Here is a 16,978-nt window from a genome sequence, read left to right as displayed (position 1 = left end):
TCCAGAGAAACTGCAGCGGATCTGACATGGTGGAGTGTGGAAGGCAATCTGTCACAAGGAAAGCCTTTTCATCTACCTCCATCTGTGGCCACAGTGATAACGGATGCATCCACTCTAGGGTGGGGTGCTCATCTGGGGGATCTGGAGATAAAAGGTCTTTGGTCTCCAGAGGAAAGGTTGCTTCACATCAACCTTCTAGAGTTGCGGGCAATACGTCTGGCTCTCAATTCCTTCCTCCCTTCCCTTCACGGTCAGTCAGTTCAAGTCCTGACGGACAACACGACCGCAATGTGGTATGTTAACAAGCAGGGAGGAGTGGGGTTGCAGTGTCTCTGCAGAGAGGCTCTGTGTCTCTGGTCCTGCGTTCAGGACCATCAGATTTGTCTGATGCCAAATCACCAGGCTGGAGTTCTGAACGTTCGTACAGACACTCTGTCGGCAGTTCTCCGCCGACCACGAGTGGAGGCTCCATCCAGAGGTAGTTCGTCAGGTCTTTCAGACTTGGAGAACTCCTCTGGTGGATCTGTTCGCCACTCACGAGAATGCTCACTGCCCGTCATTCTGCAGCCTCCAGTTTCCGATGCAGGGAGCCTTGGGGGTCGCGTTTCAGTTTAGTTGGGACTCGCAACTCCTTTACACGTTTCCTCCCATACCCTTGATTCCTCGGGTTCTGAGGAAGGTTCGCCAAGACCATGCCCAAGTTATATTGATCAACCCGGATTGCCCAAGAAGGGTGTGGTACACAGATCTTCTTCACCTCTCCTCGTGCTCGCCGCTCCATCTCCCTCACAGGGCAGATCTCCTCTCCCAGATGGAGGGGCAGGTTCTACACCCCCACCTCCAGACCTTACACCTTCATGCCTGGAGATTGAACGGGGCAACCTGAGTTCCTTTTCTCTCCCACACGATGTGGTGGATGTCATTTTGTCAGCCAGGCGTGACTCCACGAAGTCCATTTATTCCTATAGATGGTCTAAGTTTGTTGCTTGGTGTGGGGAGAAGTCAATTGACCCTTTAAGGGCTTGTTTGTCCAATATTCTTCAATTTGCTCTTTCCTTGGCGCAGCAGGGTTTTGCAGTGGCAACTATTAAGGGTTATTTGTCGGCCTTATCGGCTTTCCTTTGTTTTTCAGACCAGCCCTCTTTGTTTAAGTCACCTATCGTTTTACGGTTCATCAAGGGCCTTACCAATGAATTTCTTCCAACTCCTTTTATTGTGCCTCAATGGGACTTGAACCTTGTACTTACTTTCATGATGGGTTCGCCTTTCAAGCCGTTACACAAGTGTCCCTTGAGGCTTTTGTCTTTCAAGACTGTTCTTCTGATAGCAATTACCTCAGCAAGGAGGGTAAGTGAGCTTCAAGCTCTTAGTTCAAAGCCTCCGTTTTTATCCATTCATGCTGATCAATTGGTTCTTAGGACCAGGGCTGCTTTTCTGCAAAAGGTGGGAACTTCTTTCATTACCCTCCCTCCCATTTATCCTCCCGCTCACCCTTCCAAGGAGGAGGAAAGACTTCACCGCCTGGACCCTAAAAGGGCGGTGAGTTTTTACCTGGACAGGACGAGAGAGTTTAGGTCGGATGACCAGCTGTTTGTTGAATTTGCTGGCTGCAGGAAGGGGAAGGCTGTGCACAAGCGCACGCTATCAAGATGGATCAAGATTTGCTACTCCCTGGCGGGTAAGGAACCTCCAGAGGGTATAAGGGCTCATTCCACTAGAGCTAAGTCTGCAACATCTGTTTTGGCTAGTGGTGGGCCTGTAGAGGACATTTGCAGAGCCGCGCCTTGGGCCTCCATCCACACTTTCGCAAAGCATTACTACTTGGATTCCGAAGTGAGGGGGGACGGCCGCTTTGCACGCTGTGTCCTCCAAGATTCCTTGGTATAGCAGAGTGGACACCCTCCTCCGGGAGTGGGGACTGCTGTGAGAATCTATTCACAAGGTGAGGAATCCACTGGCAGATGTATCTATCAGAAGAACAAGTTACTTACCTTCGGTAACGCATTTTCTGGTAAGTTCAGTATCTGCCTGTGGATTCCTCACTGACCCACCCGCCTCCCCGTTGTCCACTCTTCTATACCAGAGTAATTGTAATGTAATGTGTATATATATATATGTATATTATTTTCAAAGGAAATGTTTTATTTTAAATGTTTTCCTGCATTGGCTTCACACTGTGTGTGTGTTTTATCTTAACATTTGTGTACTGTGTATACTGTATATATATCTACTGTCATTGGTCCGTCCCTGTGCCTCGAAGGCACGGAAAAAAGGGTGGAACTGATGTCATCACGCCGGCGTGGGCCTAATAAGGTGTCGGTGACGTCAGCGGAGTCGCTCGCAATGCCGTGCCTCTATCACGTCGCCCACGTCGGTGCGAAGCTACGAAAGAATTTCCGAATGTTGCTGACGCAAGGGGATATTCACAAGGTGAGGAATCCACAGGCAGATACTGTATCTACCAGAAAAAGCGTTACCGAAGGTAAGTAACTTGTTCTTTAGGGCCAGGATACCCTCCCTCATGTGTTGTTTGCTGCACAAATACATATAACATAAGACTGTTCGTGAGGATAAATAACATGTAACACAAATTATGCAATCAGATTTATTCACCCTCTTTCATTGTAATATCTTGATCCCTGCAGCAAAATACAGTCTGGTTATTCTGTTGCGTTCTCATACTTTTTGAAAATATGTGAAGAGAGATTTTGTACAGTTGTTTCATGGAAGGATCGCCTAGCACATGCATTTCATAGATAGACAAATAGTGTTGGCAAAACGTGTTGAAACGCTGTAAAACCTAGAGCAAGATGTAAAAAGTGAGTTGATTACTGATTCTAGGTTGAACTTGTATCCTCACCTTTTGTGGGATACTTAAGTATGTCATAAGAGTGTCATGAGAGGAAGGGGAGGGTCATTCCCCTATAGTCACAATCTGTTTTGTTGTGACCCATACATCAATATAAAAAGAAATTGCGAATGTGGTTACTCATGTCTTCGTTAATAAAATCATACCTTTAGGTTTGACGTTTCCACACCTGGCGGAAGTCACACACTTCCTTAAGGGTACCATGTCGTGATTGTGCACCTATTCAGCACCCTAATCTCCACTTGTCTTGTCTATTTATTATGTCCATGTTAAGCATGAATCACTGGATAAGGTAAAGAAGTAGGGTCATTGTTAAACATCATCTACACACTATCCATAATGTTGAAAAGACAAAAAATTGACTTGCCAGATGGGACATATTCTTACCTCTAGCCGTATACAGACGTAGTATTAAACTAGAATTAGCGATCAGTCCACACTGATGAAAGGCCGACACCCTTTTTGGGCTGTTGCAAGGGCTGAAATATGTTAACAACTGATAGGATGATTGAGACATAAACTCAAAATTTTCATTTATTTTCTGAATTGTAATCCGGCCCTGTGTACCTTAAAAAAAATCCAATTGCTTTGTTTATACAAAGAAGCAATGTTTAACAGTATTCTGGACTTCTTATTTATGCAGGAACATTTATTGTGAACTACCTCCCACTGAGGTTGCAGTCACCCTGCTAGTACCACCTTATCAGCGTGGGACAAGCTATGATGAAGTTTTCCACAAAAGTGTGGTTGACGGGGCGTGGCTAGCAGCCGATGATGGCGGCAGCAACCTAGAGAGGCTCCCGTAGCAAGGCGGCTTCCCGCAACAATCCGCATGCCAATCCGCGCACTACTCAGTCCGAAGAGGGTGTCCTGGGTGCGGTGACCGAGCGGCACCGGCACAGAAAATTTGGGAGTGCCTGGACCCCGGTTTCGGGGCGAAACTTCATCTCCGTCCCTTGGGCGAGACGGGCCTGGTGACACGAGGCGAGCATCGGTGTCAAGTGAATCCTGAGGCCGGGCGGAAGTTCATCCTCCCCGGCGTAACCACCCGGAAGTAGCCGACGACGCCATCGCCCGACACCTTTGGCTAGCGATCCTCCCCGCCGGCTGCTCTACCCCTCCCGTGGAGTACACGGTGACGCTGGGCATCTGTGCCCCTTGGCTGCGCTCGACACGGACCGGAGGTCCTGCACGGCACCAGACGCCATTTTGCTGAACTGGCCGAGGCCGCCACAGCTCCGCGGCGGCCGGCGACACTTGTATAGCACCAGCGGACTTTGGCCCCCCACCAGTTCTGAACCCCCCCTGCATTCCTTTCCCCCCCCCCCCCCCGTGGACAGCGACGGACCTCCGGCCCGTTCCAGCCTAGACTTTGTCTCATTGGACGGCAATGGCGGGGAAGGGGCAACGGCAGAATGCTGCTCAGGCGAAGCTTGGGAAATATGCCTACGAGGGCCAGTCGGCCACACAATCTGAGCAGCGCAAATCATTGGGGAAGGGCGCTGACAATGACGGCGCTAAAAAGGCCACGCTGGACGACGTGCTAAGGACACTGGAGCAGGTGCAGGCCACGGTGGGTTCGACCGCGGCGGAGGTTACCCTGATCAGAGCCGACCTCCAGAAAATGAGCGAAAGGGTGAAGCAGGTGGAGGTGGTGACCAAATCTTTAATAGAAGACGTTTCGGACCTGCAAGTGGCAATGGAGAGGCTGCAGGCGGACAATAAACTTTTGAAAAGTAAGCTGGATGACCAGGAGGGGCGCTCCAGACGCAACAACGTCCGTATTTTGGGGGTCCCGGAGTCTGAAACAAAGGGGGCCATGGACCTGTATGTTGAAGACCTTATAAAGACCAAACTGGCCCCGAAGGGACTATCCAACTTCTTCACAGTAGAACGGGCCCACCGGGTCCCGGGCGGGACGCCTACCCCGGGTGCCGCTCCGCGCCCCATCTTGGCGAGACTCTTCAACTTTCGAGACCACGATGCAGTCCTCCAGGCCGCTAGGGTGGCACCGCCCATCCAAATCCAGAATTCAAGGATTTCATTCTTCCCCGACTACACGGCGGAGGTCACCCGTAAGAGGAGGACTTTCCTCGAAGTTAAAAAGTCGCTTCGCGACCAAGAACTGCCGTACTCCATGCTGTTTCCGGCCCGGCTACGAGTGGTAGCGGATAAGAAGGTCTGGTTTTTCGATTCAGCAGAGACTGCCAGGGAATGGCTGGATGGCTGGCGCACAGTGGACCGCACCTCTAACCGTCGACGCAACAGATCGGGGGGGACGAGCCGGCGGGGCTCCCGCTCCCCATCCAGGAACAGCGAGAATGGATCACCACCACAGGACCAATTGGGAGCGGCTGGCGGCAAATGAAGAGACCACAAGGGACTACCGAGTTACTCCTGAACTTTACTCCCACTGATTTTCCATAGAGCCGTTAATGGACACTGGCCCGGACGCCCGAGGGCTGCAAAGGGACCGCCTGCTTTGGGGGACACTCTCCCCCGACGTGCAAGTACTCTGTTTCAGCTATGGGTTAAGCGCTCTGCTAAGTTGGGGTGGCGGGCAGTTTTGAGTCCGTTTGGCAGGGAGGCAGGGTGGGGGGTGTTGGGGGGGGGACTTGTTTGGTTTGACGGGAAATTCATGCTTTCGATCGAACAATGTAGAATGTACGGTGCTGTTTACTGGAACGATGCTGGGAGGGTGGGCCATGTGCTGAGGGTTCTGGCCCCTGAGTTTCGATGGTGGTGGGTGAGCGGCTTAACGTGATGCAGGCGGGTGAGACGCGATTGGGCAGCTCCTCCCTCAAGCTTCTGGCATGGAACGTGCGTGGTTTGGGTAATAAAGTGAAGCGAGGCCTAGTTCTGTCCGAGGTCAAGCGACATAAACCTGACCTCATACTCCTTCAAGAGACCCATCTAATGGGTACTGCCACCAAGGCCCTGGACAGGCGAGGGTATTCAATGTTGGCCCACTCTGAATTCTCCACTGGGTCCCGGGGCACGGGTATCCTACTTAGAAAATCCTCAACTTTTATCACCATTAGCACAAAAACCGACTCACAGGGCTGTTTTGCGGCGGTGAGTGGTCAATGGGAGGGGCGCCCCCTGACAATAGTATCAGTGTACATCCCGCCGTCCTTGCACTCAGTGATGCTGCCTGCCCTGGGCGATTTCCTACTGTCCCTCCCCGAGGGTGACACCTTGTTAGGCGGGGACTTTAATTCCCCTGCCGACCCACTAATCGACAGGTTCCCCGCACCCGCCCTCCCCGGGGGTCCCTCCAGATTCCAAAGGTTCCTTGAGGCGTTGGGGCTGGTAGACATATGGCGGCACGTTCACCCTACATTACGACAGTACACCTTCCATTCCACCGTCCACAATAGCCTGTCCCGCATTGACCACTTTTTGGCGCTTGGGGATGGATTGCAGCGCGTAGAAGAGGTGCTCATTCACCCAAGCGGCATCTCGGATCACTCCCCACTGACTCTCACCATCACTTCACAAACACGCTCACGCCACCGCATCTTCCCGATGCATGCCTCATATCTTAAGGTGCCGAAGGTCCGGAAGGCGCTGCAGACCGCCACAACACATTACTTCATGGAGAACGAGCCTACCGCAGCCTCGGCTGAGGTGCTATGGGAGGCCTATAAGACTGTCCTGAGGGGGCAAGCTATTAGCTCCATAACCTCGTATAGGCGAGAACAGGCGGCGGAACACTCGGCGCTCGAGATACGACTGCGTGACGCAACCGCTGCCCATGAAACGGACCCCACTGACGACACACTGCATGCGCTCACGCTGGCCCAGCGTCTCTATACAGACCACGCTCGACACATTGCACAAGGTCACATCACTGACACACAAAACCGAGTGTATGATTTGGGGGACAAAGCAGGGAAAATGCTGGCCTGGCTAGACAAAAGAGGCGGGAGTGCCAAGGGGATTCAACAGGTTAGGGATGACCTGGGGAACATTCACACGGACCCAGCTCGGATAGCAGAAGAGTTGGCTGCCCACTTCGAGAAAGTCTACACCCCGGAGCGGGACGTCACGGCCATTGCGGCCCAAAGCGCACTGTATGATCTGCCCATCCCGGCACTATTGCCCGAGGCGACGGCTGAGCTTGAGACGCCTTTCACTGCTGACGAACTGCGGATCGCCATTGGGGCCCTGCATACGGGCAAAGCGCTCGGACCAAACGGCATCCCAATTGAGTGGTTCCAGGACCGCACTGCCGTTCTTAGCCCATACCTGCTTCGAATGTATGAGGAGTGCCGTACTGCGGGGGTACTCCCGTTAGACCAACGAACGGCCACGATAGTGGCTATCCCCAAGCCTGGCAAACCTCCGGAGGACTGCTCCTCCTACCGCCCTATATCCTTACTTAACGCAGAAAGTAAAATTCTGGCGAAACTGCTGGCAAATCGTCTCCTGCCCCACCTCTCTGATCTAATTCACCCGGACCAGTCCGGGTTCATGCCCCACAGGAACACCTCACTCAATCTACGACGGGTGCATGGGGTGTTGGCCAAAACGGATGAACTCGATGAACCAGCGGCCATCTTGGCCCTAGATGCCAAGATGGCCTTTGACATGGTGGAATGGGCTTATCTCTTCGAGGTTCTCCAGTACATGGGTTTCGGCCCTGTCTTCATATCTTGGGTTAAACTGCTGTACACCAGGCCGGTAGCGCATGTGGTGGCGAATGGCCACATTTCACGCTCCTTCCCGCTCAAACGCGGCACTCGGCAGGGCTGCCCTCTTTCCCCCCTCCTATTTGCACTGTCGCTAGAGCCTTTGGCAATCCGCATTAGGACCACCCCCTTGCTTAAGGGGATTCAATGGAGGGAGGGCTGGGAGGACCGCATTTCGCTCTACGCGGACGATATGCTTGTATACCTGACGGACCCTGACCATGGCATCCCGGCTCTCTTACGTATCTGCAATGCCCACGGGGAGGTGTCGGGCTACACCATTAATTGGACTAAATCTGAATTATACACCCTGGCGGGCAGCCCACCCGCGGTTGGCTCTGACTGCCCCCTGCGATTGGCCGGCCCGTCCTTTAAATATCTAGGTATTCATGTTACGAGTGACCCGACGGAATTCGAAAAGTTGAACTTGGAGCCGCCGCTGGATCGCCTCAGGCGAGATGCGAGCTTCTGGGCAGGGTTACCACTAACGATGCTGGGAAAGGCAGCCCTCTTTAAGATGAAATCCCTGCCCCGCTTTCTGTATATACTGGACAACACCCCCTTTGCGGTGCCCCCCAGGTATTTCAAAAAGGTGGCGGCGGTGGTCTCTGGTCTGCTATGGCACAATCGCCCGGCACGGATAGCTCACGCCAAGCTCTGTAAAGGTTGGTACGAGGGTGGCATCGCACTCCCTAACCTTCAACTTTACTATTGGGCGGCTCAGCTTAGACCGATTAATCAATGGCTGCACGCATCACAGTCGGACCCTGCATTCCAAGCGGATCGGGCCCAGCTAGGGGCGGGTACCCTGCTGGCCCCGCTCTATGACAAGCGTAAACTCAGGTTGTTGAAGGGGCCCACTAAGATCACGGTATCCGTCTTGCACGCAGCCACCGCTGCGCTGGGCTGGAAAGATACTATCACTAAGCTCACCCCGCTTTGGGATTCACGTGCTCTGGGCAACCTTCGGACCAGCAAGGGGTTCTCCCGCTGGGACGACATTGGCATATCAACAGTGGGAGACATGTGGGACCATGGGGCTGTCATCACGTTCGACCGCCTGAAGGAACTCTACGAAATGGGACCGCATGAAACCTATCGGTATGTTCAGGTGCGTCATGCTCTGCTGGCGGTTATTCCGGTGGGGTCAACTCTCCCAGAGTCGTCCCCGCTAGAGGATCGCCTCTTAACTGACTATATGGTGGAAAAGGCCACCTCCCTTACCTACCGGAAACTCCTGAATAATTCCCCAGACCCGCTAGTGCCTCTTAAGGGAAAATGGGAGCAGGAAGTGGGGGAGATGGATGAACACGAATGGAACGAGGCACTGGCATCCCCTAAAGAGGCGGGCATATCCTCTAGAATGAGACTCATCCAACTCAAGGTTCTGCACAGGACATACTACACCAGGACATTGCTTCATCACATACAGCGAGCCCCTGACCCCTTCTGCTTGCGCGGCTGCGGGGAGGAGGGCACACTACTCCATACACTCTGGGACTGCTCCCTTATACAAACATATTGATGTCAGGTCATGCGTACCGTCTCACAAGTCCTAGAGGTCTCCGTGCTTCCAGAGCCACGTCGCTGTCTTCTTAATGTGTGGGAACCAACTGACCTGTCCCGACATGGCCGCCTCTGGGTGACGATTGGTATGATGATGGCGAAGAGGGACATTGCGCAGCGCTGGGGGGTGGCAGATCTGCCGAAGGCCTCCCAATGGTGTGTGAATATGGATAGGGCCATGGTCACGGAGCGGGCGGTGTATTTATCCAGGGGGTGCCCGGCCAAGTGGAACAAAGTTTGGTCCCCATGGAATGTTTACCGGGGTGAGATTTGTGAGCCACTCCCTGAAGGGGACACACTGGAGTCGGATGAGGATGAGTGAATGTGAAGGGAGGGCATGATGGTGGGAGGGGGGGCTGCACTGGGTGGGGGCGGTATAACGGAAAGGGGCGATTGCTACGGTATTTACCAAGATGTGCAAAGCGCTATTTGAATGGACTCAGAGGCACACTTCCACCTGAATGGCATTCGGTTTCCTGTGTCGATGGCAACGTGATTTCCCGAAGTTTGAATGTTTTCCCTTTTTTTTTAGGTATAAAACAGAAAACGAAAACCTCATAATTTGGCATGGACCATTCGCAACTCCTTCTTCACAATTTCCTTTTGATGCTTCATCCTCAAGTCCTCACGACCGCATGTACTGTGTTAATGCATATTTATTGCTTATACGCTTTATTAGCGGCCGGCCCGGTTGGGTTGTAGGCGACGAGCTGTGTGCTAATATGTGAAGGCTCAATAAAGGTTTTCAAAAAAAAAAAAAAAAAAAAAGTGTGGTTGAGGCTTTTTCATCCAATATTTTCTACTGTTCTACTGTCTCCAAACATAGCCCGGACTATCAGAAAACTTATAACATTCTTGGTTTGATTGATGTGTGTGGTGAACGACTTGAGACAGTGGAAATAATGATCTTTCCATCTATGATTGTGGTACGCTGCTATCAATAAAATACTAGTACAAAAAATTGATGTGCCAAATCATCTAAATCAAGAAAACTCTTAAAGAGCAAACACATATTCCAATGTTTAAGGCTCAAAGATAGTGTTTAGTTGGCCATTTGCATGCTGTCTTCTGTCCTATGGAGCTGGTCAACCATCATCATCGAAGCGGACGATAACTAGAATCATGCTTGAGTGGCATGCGCCTTTCACTTCACCTGTCAGTGGATGTCAAGTAGGATCATAATGTAACATTAATAACACATTTGCACTAGCTGTACAATATGTTCAAGTGAGCAAACATTCCTGATGTGGTCTGGTGGCTTAGTGGACTAATTTGTCCACTCTAGTGGCATTTGTTCGATCTCATGGTCACAGGTTCAAATCCCGATGCGTCCACTGAGCCTTTCAGCCATCTGAGGTCGGTAAAATGAGTACCATTGAGTTCGGTAACAATAAACATTTGTTATTCAGTGCCTTAAGACCCTAGCTTGGGTGATACATGTGCTTTACAAATACAAAATACTCATGATAATACTGATAACATATATTACAGGAGACAAGATTCTCAAAATGTAAAATACATGTGAGTCGAAGTATATGTGTAGGATGTTAATGGGATTAAAGGGTGCACTGACATGATTCTTGTGCATTATTCGTAATTTATAGTAACTTACTTTTTCTTGTTTTAGGGTGGCAAAAGTTGTAGCCCCGAAGAAAATAAAATTAAACCAGGCTGAAGATGAACTGAGGGTTGCTATGGAAGGCCTAAAGAAGAAGCAAGCAATGTTAAAGGAAGTTCAGGACAAGTTGGGAAAACTTGAATTAACCCTTGAAGAGAACAAGCAAAAGAAAGCTGACCTTGAGAATCAGGTATGAATGGTTCATATAACCATAATAGAAATCACGTGCACAAACTAATTAACAGTTGTTTTCGTTTGTTTTTTAGACAGCTGAAGCTTAGAGGGGTTGGATTCAGGGTTGTAGCTCACACAGCACATACAAAATAGATGGAAGACACATATAAATACAGCTTGCAATCATACCAAAATGAATGTGTATGACAGATGACTAGAAATGAAGAAAGCCCAGTTGTTCAAACATTCTGTTAAGCCCAGGAAAAACACCAGCATTGGTTATTGAGGCAAAAAGAGCAGATTTGCACGTATTTCAGGATTTCTGAAGGATATCGCTAGTAAGGAAAGCGTCTTTTAATTAGCCTCAGAAGCCCTGAAAGAAAATGACTATAATCTCGGGCAGAATTCCCAGGATTAAAATGTCATGCCCGAACCCGACATAACTTTTAAGTGACACAAATATATAGTTAGACTAGAAGAGCTTTGGCAGAGCCTAGACTAGGTGCCTTTTAAAAGTGAAGTAGAAGCATCAAGATTTGCACACATGTAATGTTCATCAAATATGTGAAGGTGTCTCTTTTTTGCAAATCAATTGAGATTAACAGCTTTAAAAAAATCACGTGTTGCATACCGAGTGCAAATGGTTTCAAATAGTGGAAAAGTGCAATACCATAGGGAATGGTCTGTGGCGGCATTCGGCATGTGTAAATGTGAAACCTTTTGAAGGGTGGGCCTTTAGAACTGAACCCAGTTAGGTCTTTAAACCTGTGATATTTGAAGGGAGGCCCAAAAGCTTGGTTAAGTATTCTTCTTATCCCATTGCAATATCGTGGACTCAAAGCAACAACAGAATTATGATTCTGGTCTCAGAGGAATCCCAGGAACATAAAGATGAACGGAAAGATGTAAGAGAACGGCCGGGTGCTGTTGAGGTGCTCATCCACATTCTCTTTGGATTGAGGCAGCCTTAAAGGAGCCATTCAGTTTGACTGAACCATCAAGTTTATCGTTATTATCCCAAAACAATGTCCCTGTTTGCCATATATACAAAATGGCTTCTCCAAGAAGGAGTTTGGTTCTCCAAATATGGCAAACGTAAGACAGTATTATTAACTTGTAATGTATGAGATGTTACATTGTATCAAGCGCAATGCAGAAACCAAATTATTTGTAATCACATTCTTTTTTTTAAGGTTGACTTGTGCAGCAAAAAGTTAGATCGAGCAGAACAGCTGATTGGAGGACTTGGAGGCGAAAAAACTCGTTGGAGCCTAACGGCTGTGGAGCTGGGAAAGCTTTACATCAACCTAACTGGAGATATCCTTCTCTCATCTGGAATCGTGGCTTACCTTGGAGCCTTCACATCCAGTTATCGACAAGTAAATGCATCTATTACTAACATTGCTGTTGAAGTGCAACTGTACTGTGGTTAAGATTGAGCTTTAAATTACCTAGGGCACGTACATATTGGTAGGGTTTAACCAATGTTTTAGAAGTGTTCTATCTTTCTACAGTTTGTTAGCAACTACACCATACAACTAACCTTTTGATTAAGGCAGACATTTCTCCTTTTGAGAATATATTTCCCTACATTTTCAAACTCGCTCGTGATGCCATTTCTAGGAACTTTGCTCTGGTAAACTTCTCTTCCTCTCTGCTCTCTGATACACATTACTTTAAAAAAATCCCTCACAATCTTTATTCTCACTCAATCAGTTGAACATGACTGCCACTGATTTTGCTTAATAACAATCTCAGGCACTTCATGTAACCATTCCTTATAAATGCCTACCACGATTCTCGCCTTCACACTTGCAGATAAGCTATAACTGTTTGATTTAACCACAAGCAACATTTCCGCTCTTAATTGTTCACTCAACAGTGTATTTGATAACATCCTGAAGTGTTCTTAACATTTACATTTATACACAAATTAGAATAATATTTAAGTCTGTGGAATTGAATATGCCTGAGAATGCCAGAAGATTATATACACAGCAGTTCCACAATCAACATCACTCTAAGCCTATTAAAGGTGCTCCATGTAGAGTCCTTGATCTCATGGTGCAGAGGATGAGGAAGACCAGCTGTCAACAGTGACTTAGGAGTCTTCATTTACCATTTCAGAGGCCACCCTAAAGCTGCATTGTTCTAATTAGATCAAAATATTCTAAGTGCCCATTGATAAAACCATCTGCTGCATTTAAATAAACGTTTCTTTTTGACCAATTCTAACAATTAATACATAAATGTATTCTCAAAGACTCATATTCTATTGCTAATTAATAATTCCTAACAAGCCCTTCTGATATTCGGACCCAGTGCTCGCTAATTATACTAATAAGGGCCACAGTAAAGTAACCTTTTCCAGTGCTTTTAATTGATTTCACTAACCCCACTATTAATTCATGTAGTAGATCTAGTGGGTGAGCTTAATGATTACCACTATAATTCACATCCCTTGTTATGCAATCATTTTAGTAATACCACAATATTTCATGTCTAGTGTTAATGAATAATTGTATTAAAGCAAAAGTATATGTAATATAATGTTACTGCATGCCTTTGGTAATCTTGAAATCATTATTTTTCTTGTCATCCTAAGCGTTATTGCCATCCGTCTACAGTAGTAACTGCCATCTACTGGTGTAAACTGCTCACTGCTCATTTGTGGACCAGTATTAAAGAGAAGGTCACATAATGAAGTGAAAGGGCAATTAACATCCACATTTCCAGATTTATTTTATTTTTATGATACAGAATTCCTACGGTGGTTTACATAATCATGTACTACAGATACATCGAAAAATACCTTTCCTCCAATAAATAATTTCCAATATATATATATCAAAATACCTCCTAAAATCATTTTACCATATACTCTATCAAAAACAGGTGAACATAAAACAATCTTATAAAACAGTAAAGAGCAGAGTGTGATAAACTAAGTATAGGAAGAAACAGAGCATTCCAAGAAATATTACTAAGCTCATATTCTCAAAAGATGAGGAGTAGAAATAATACTAAATAAAAAACATTACAATTCCTAGTAGATACCCAAAAAAGTTTTAAAAAAATATAGATTCATCCTATTACAATTTCATTTGGAGGGGAGAAAATAAAAGAATGGGCCTCAGGGACAGAGTTAATATTACATTTGAGGAATAAAGGCTGTAAATAATAATGCCTAGCCTTTTGCAACTCAGGACACACGAATATCACAAGATTAATATCTTGTACTTGTAGGTGACACAACTCACAGATTCACTCCTTGTTTTGGAATTTTGTTCCAAATCCCTGTATTTTATTTTAAGGGCAACAAATGCAGTTTCAACAAGAGCATCAGCCTTCTGACCCCGTGAGGCAGTTTCCAATTTTAAATAAGACTGTGGTTTGTTCCCCCAAGGCACTCCCACAGACCACCTTGTTTTGCGGCTTTGACTGACTTAAGGCAATGTCTCTAGGTAAACTGTTGGTGCACACAGAACTCAATATACTCCTTCAATGTTGGCTTTAACATGGGTGAATCGATGTTCCAGCTCAGCCCAAAGGCATAGGCCCACATGCATCAAGCACTTTTGCATTTGCAAACGGTGCGATTACTTAAAATCGGCCGTTTGCGAATGCAAAAGTGCTTTTTGGGATGCATGAAGCATTTTTGAGTAATTCGGTATTTTTACCGAATTCCAAAAATGCGATTGCTTTTAAGGAATTGCAAATTTGCGATTCCTTAAAAGCAATGCATCATTAAAAAAAAAATTGCGATTATTCAAATTGGAAGTGCAAATTACCACGAGGTTCAACCTCGTGGTAATTTGCGAAATTGTTTAAAAATGCTTGAAAATGCATTTTTTAAACTGTCCAGTTACAGACACACATGTCATTAGGACATGTGTGTGTGAAACATGCACTTTCAATTGCATTTCAGGGGTGCTGGGGGGGGTCCTTTGGACCCCCCCCTGCACCCATGAAATTTTCTAAGTGCCACTCGCAATTTGCTACTGCCTTCCAATTGACTACATTGATTCCTATGGGCCTCTAGGCCCATAGGAATCAATGTAATGCCATTCCTTAATTGCACTTCGCAATTAAGGAATCGCAATTTCCGAAAATTAAGAAATCTTAAAAACTTTTAGGATTTCTTGATGCATAGCATTTTGCATTTCCTAAATAGCGATTCCTTAATTTTCGCTATTTAAGAAATGCAAAATCCTAGATTGATGCATGTGGGGGATAATTTTTTTGCTCAAAGTACCTAAAATATTTAGCTGCTCCTTCAGCCTGAGGGAGACTTTGGCTCTCAAGGTGGCGCTAAGTGTTACCTTATTCCCCAGGGGAGAGAATTGCCCTCCTCAAAACTGCTGCCAAAGACAAATTATATGAGGAAACTAAACCAAATTCAAGACGCAAAACATGGTGGAAGCCAAAATGTTTAGATTACAAATTTGGCGCTAAATTCAACCTTCGATCTTCTCAAAGGAGAGCCAATAACTCATGTCTAGCACATCTGAGGCATAGGTCAAGGAGGGAGGAATTTCGACCTTACATACTGACCAGACATGCCCAAAATGGAGTCTCCCACAGATTCTGTAGAATCTGTGCAGTGCACTAGCTTGGGGAAAGGCCCTGCTAGCACAGAGTTTTATGTGTTCTGTACCCCCACCAGTTTTTAAAAAGACCTTTCCCTAGGTATAGGTAGGAATCAACTTGTTTTTTTCAGAACCCAAACACAACTGGGAACATCTCTTTATTCGGAGCCCTTTCTTACAAAATATCAAGCTCTTACTTTCGGCAATGTTTAGTTTCTGGAAGTGAGCTTTTGCGTATTTAACATAGGCTTCCAAGCCGCGTTGCCAAACCATTGGTGTTAAATAAAAAATGGCCACATCATTGCCATATAATATAGAGCCAACAGACATTGTTTCAATTCTGGGGGCATCCCTCCTCATGGAATTTAAGGTGCAGGGAAGATAAGATATATGCAAAGAAAACAAGAGAGGGGCCAACAGACAGCCCTGCTTGAGCCAATTATGTGTTTGGATCTTACAAGATAATCCCTGCGATAATCCCATCAAAACTGGCACCAGGTGTCCGAATGTAACTCCATATTGAGCCCCAGAAGAGAATGCGGGACACCCATAAAACGCTGTGAAGAAATCAATAAATGCCATATAGATTGGCATACCCCAGATGAAGACGTATTTCTCTACGATAGTCTGGAGGACCGCTATGTTATCTAAAGTGCTATGCTTCTTTCTGAAGCTGGCATGTGATAGGGGTATAATATTCTGGCCCTAAGCTGGTGTAAACGGCAAAGGATGCTCTTTGCGAATAATTTGCCAAAGGCGTCCAGAAATGTAATTAGATGTAGAAGTTTTGGGACTCATCTTATATAGAGGGACTGCAATACTCTTCTTCCAAGAATGGAGAATTTTCCCAGTTTGAACGCAGCAATTGAGCAACGGGACAAGAAAGTAGGCCTGGGCGGTAAATTCCGTTCCGCTTGCGGATTTTGCGGAATTTGGGTAATTTTGCATTCTTGGGGAGAACGCGAAATTGCCCATAATTCTGCGTGCCGCGCCTTTGAATTTTTTTTTGCTTGTTCGCGTTCTCTAAATGCGTGTTTGTGAGATATTTACCCCCGAGCATGCAAACAGAGAATAGTAATTTTTGCCCCTCCACTATCCAAGACTTTCTCTTCTGTTGCTCTCACTGGATTTGGAATAATGCATTTTATCCCTCCGCTATCCAACACTTTCCCTACTGTTGCACTCTTTGGAGTGGGAATAGTAATTCTTACCCCTCCGCTAGCCAACACTTTCTCTACTGTTGCACTTATTGGAGTGGAAATAGTATTTTTACTTACGCCTCCCCTATCTAACACTTTCCCTACTGTAGCACTCACTGGAATTGGAATAGTAAATTTTATGATTTTGCTAGCCAACACTTTCTCTACTGTTGCACTCATTGTATTTGGAAATGTAACTTAATTGTTTTTATAGTTTAATTTTTTAATTTATTCTAGAATGTTTTTTTAATATATTCTAAATTATATAT

General features: G+C 46.7%; 1 protein-coding gene across 1 annotated transcript in view; it reads left to right on the top strand.

Moving 5' to 3' along the window:
• Positions 1–16,978, top strand: part of DNAH7 (dynein axonemal heavy chain 7) — a 1,812,153-nt gene that overhangs the window by 1,106,057 nt on the left and 689,118 nt on the right. Inside the window, exons 44-45 of the mRNA XM_086955398.1 lie at positions 10,757–10,937; positions 12,115–12,300. Coding sequence (XP_086811524.1) covers positions 10,757–10,937; positions 12,115–12,300 — 367 coding nt within the window. The remainder of the gene's footprint in view (positions 1–10,756; positions 10,938–12,114; positions 12,301–16,978) is intronic.

The sequence above is a fragment of the Lissotriton vulgaris genome, chromosome 2_1 (genome assembly GCF_964263255.1).
Source record: "Lissotriton vulgaris chromosome 2_1, aLisVul1.2, whole genome shotgun sequence".
Lineage (NCBI taxonomy): Eukaryota > Metazoa > Chordata > Amphibia > Caudata > Salamandridae > Lissotriton > Lissotriton vulgaris.
The sequence above is the reverse complement of the archived record's forward strand: the minus strand, read 5'-3'. Positions and strand labels throughout refer to the sequence as shown.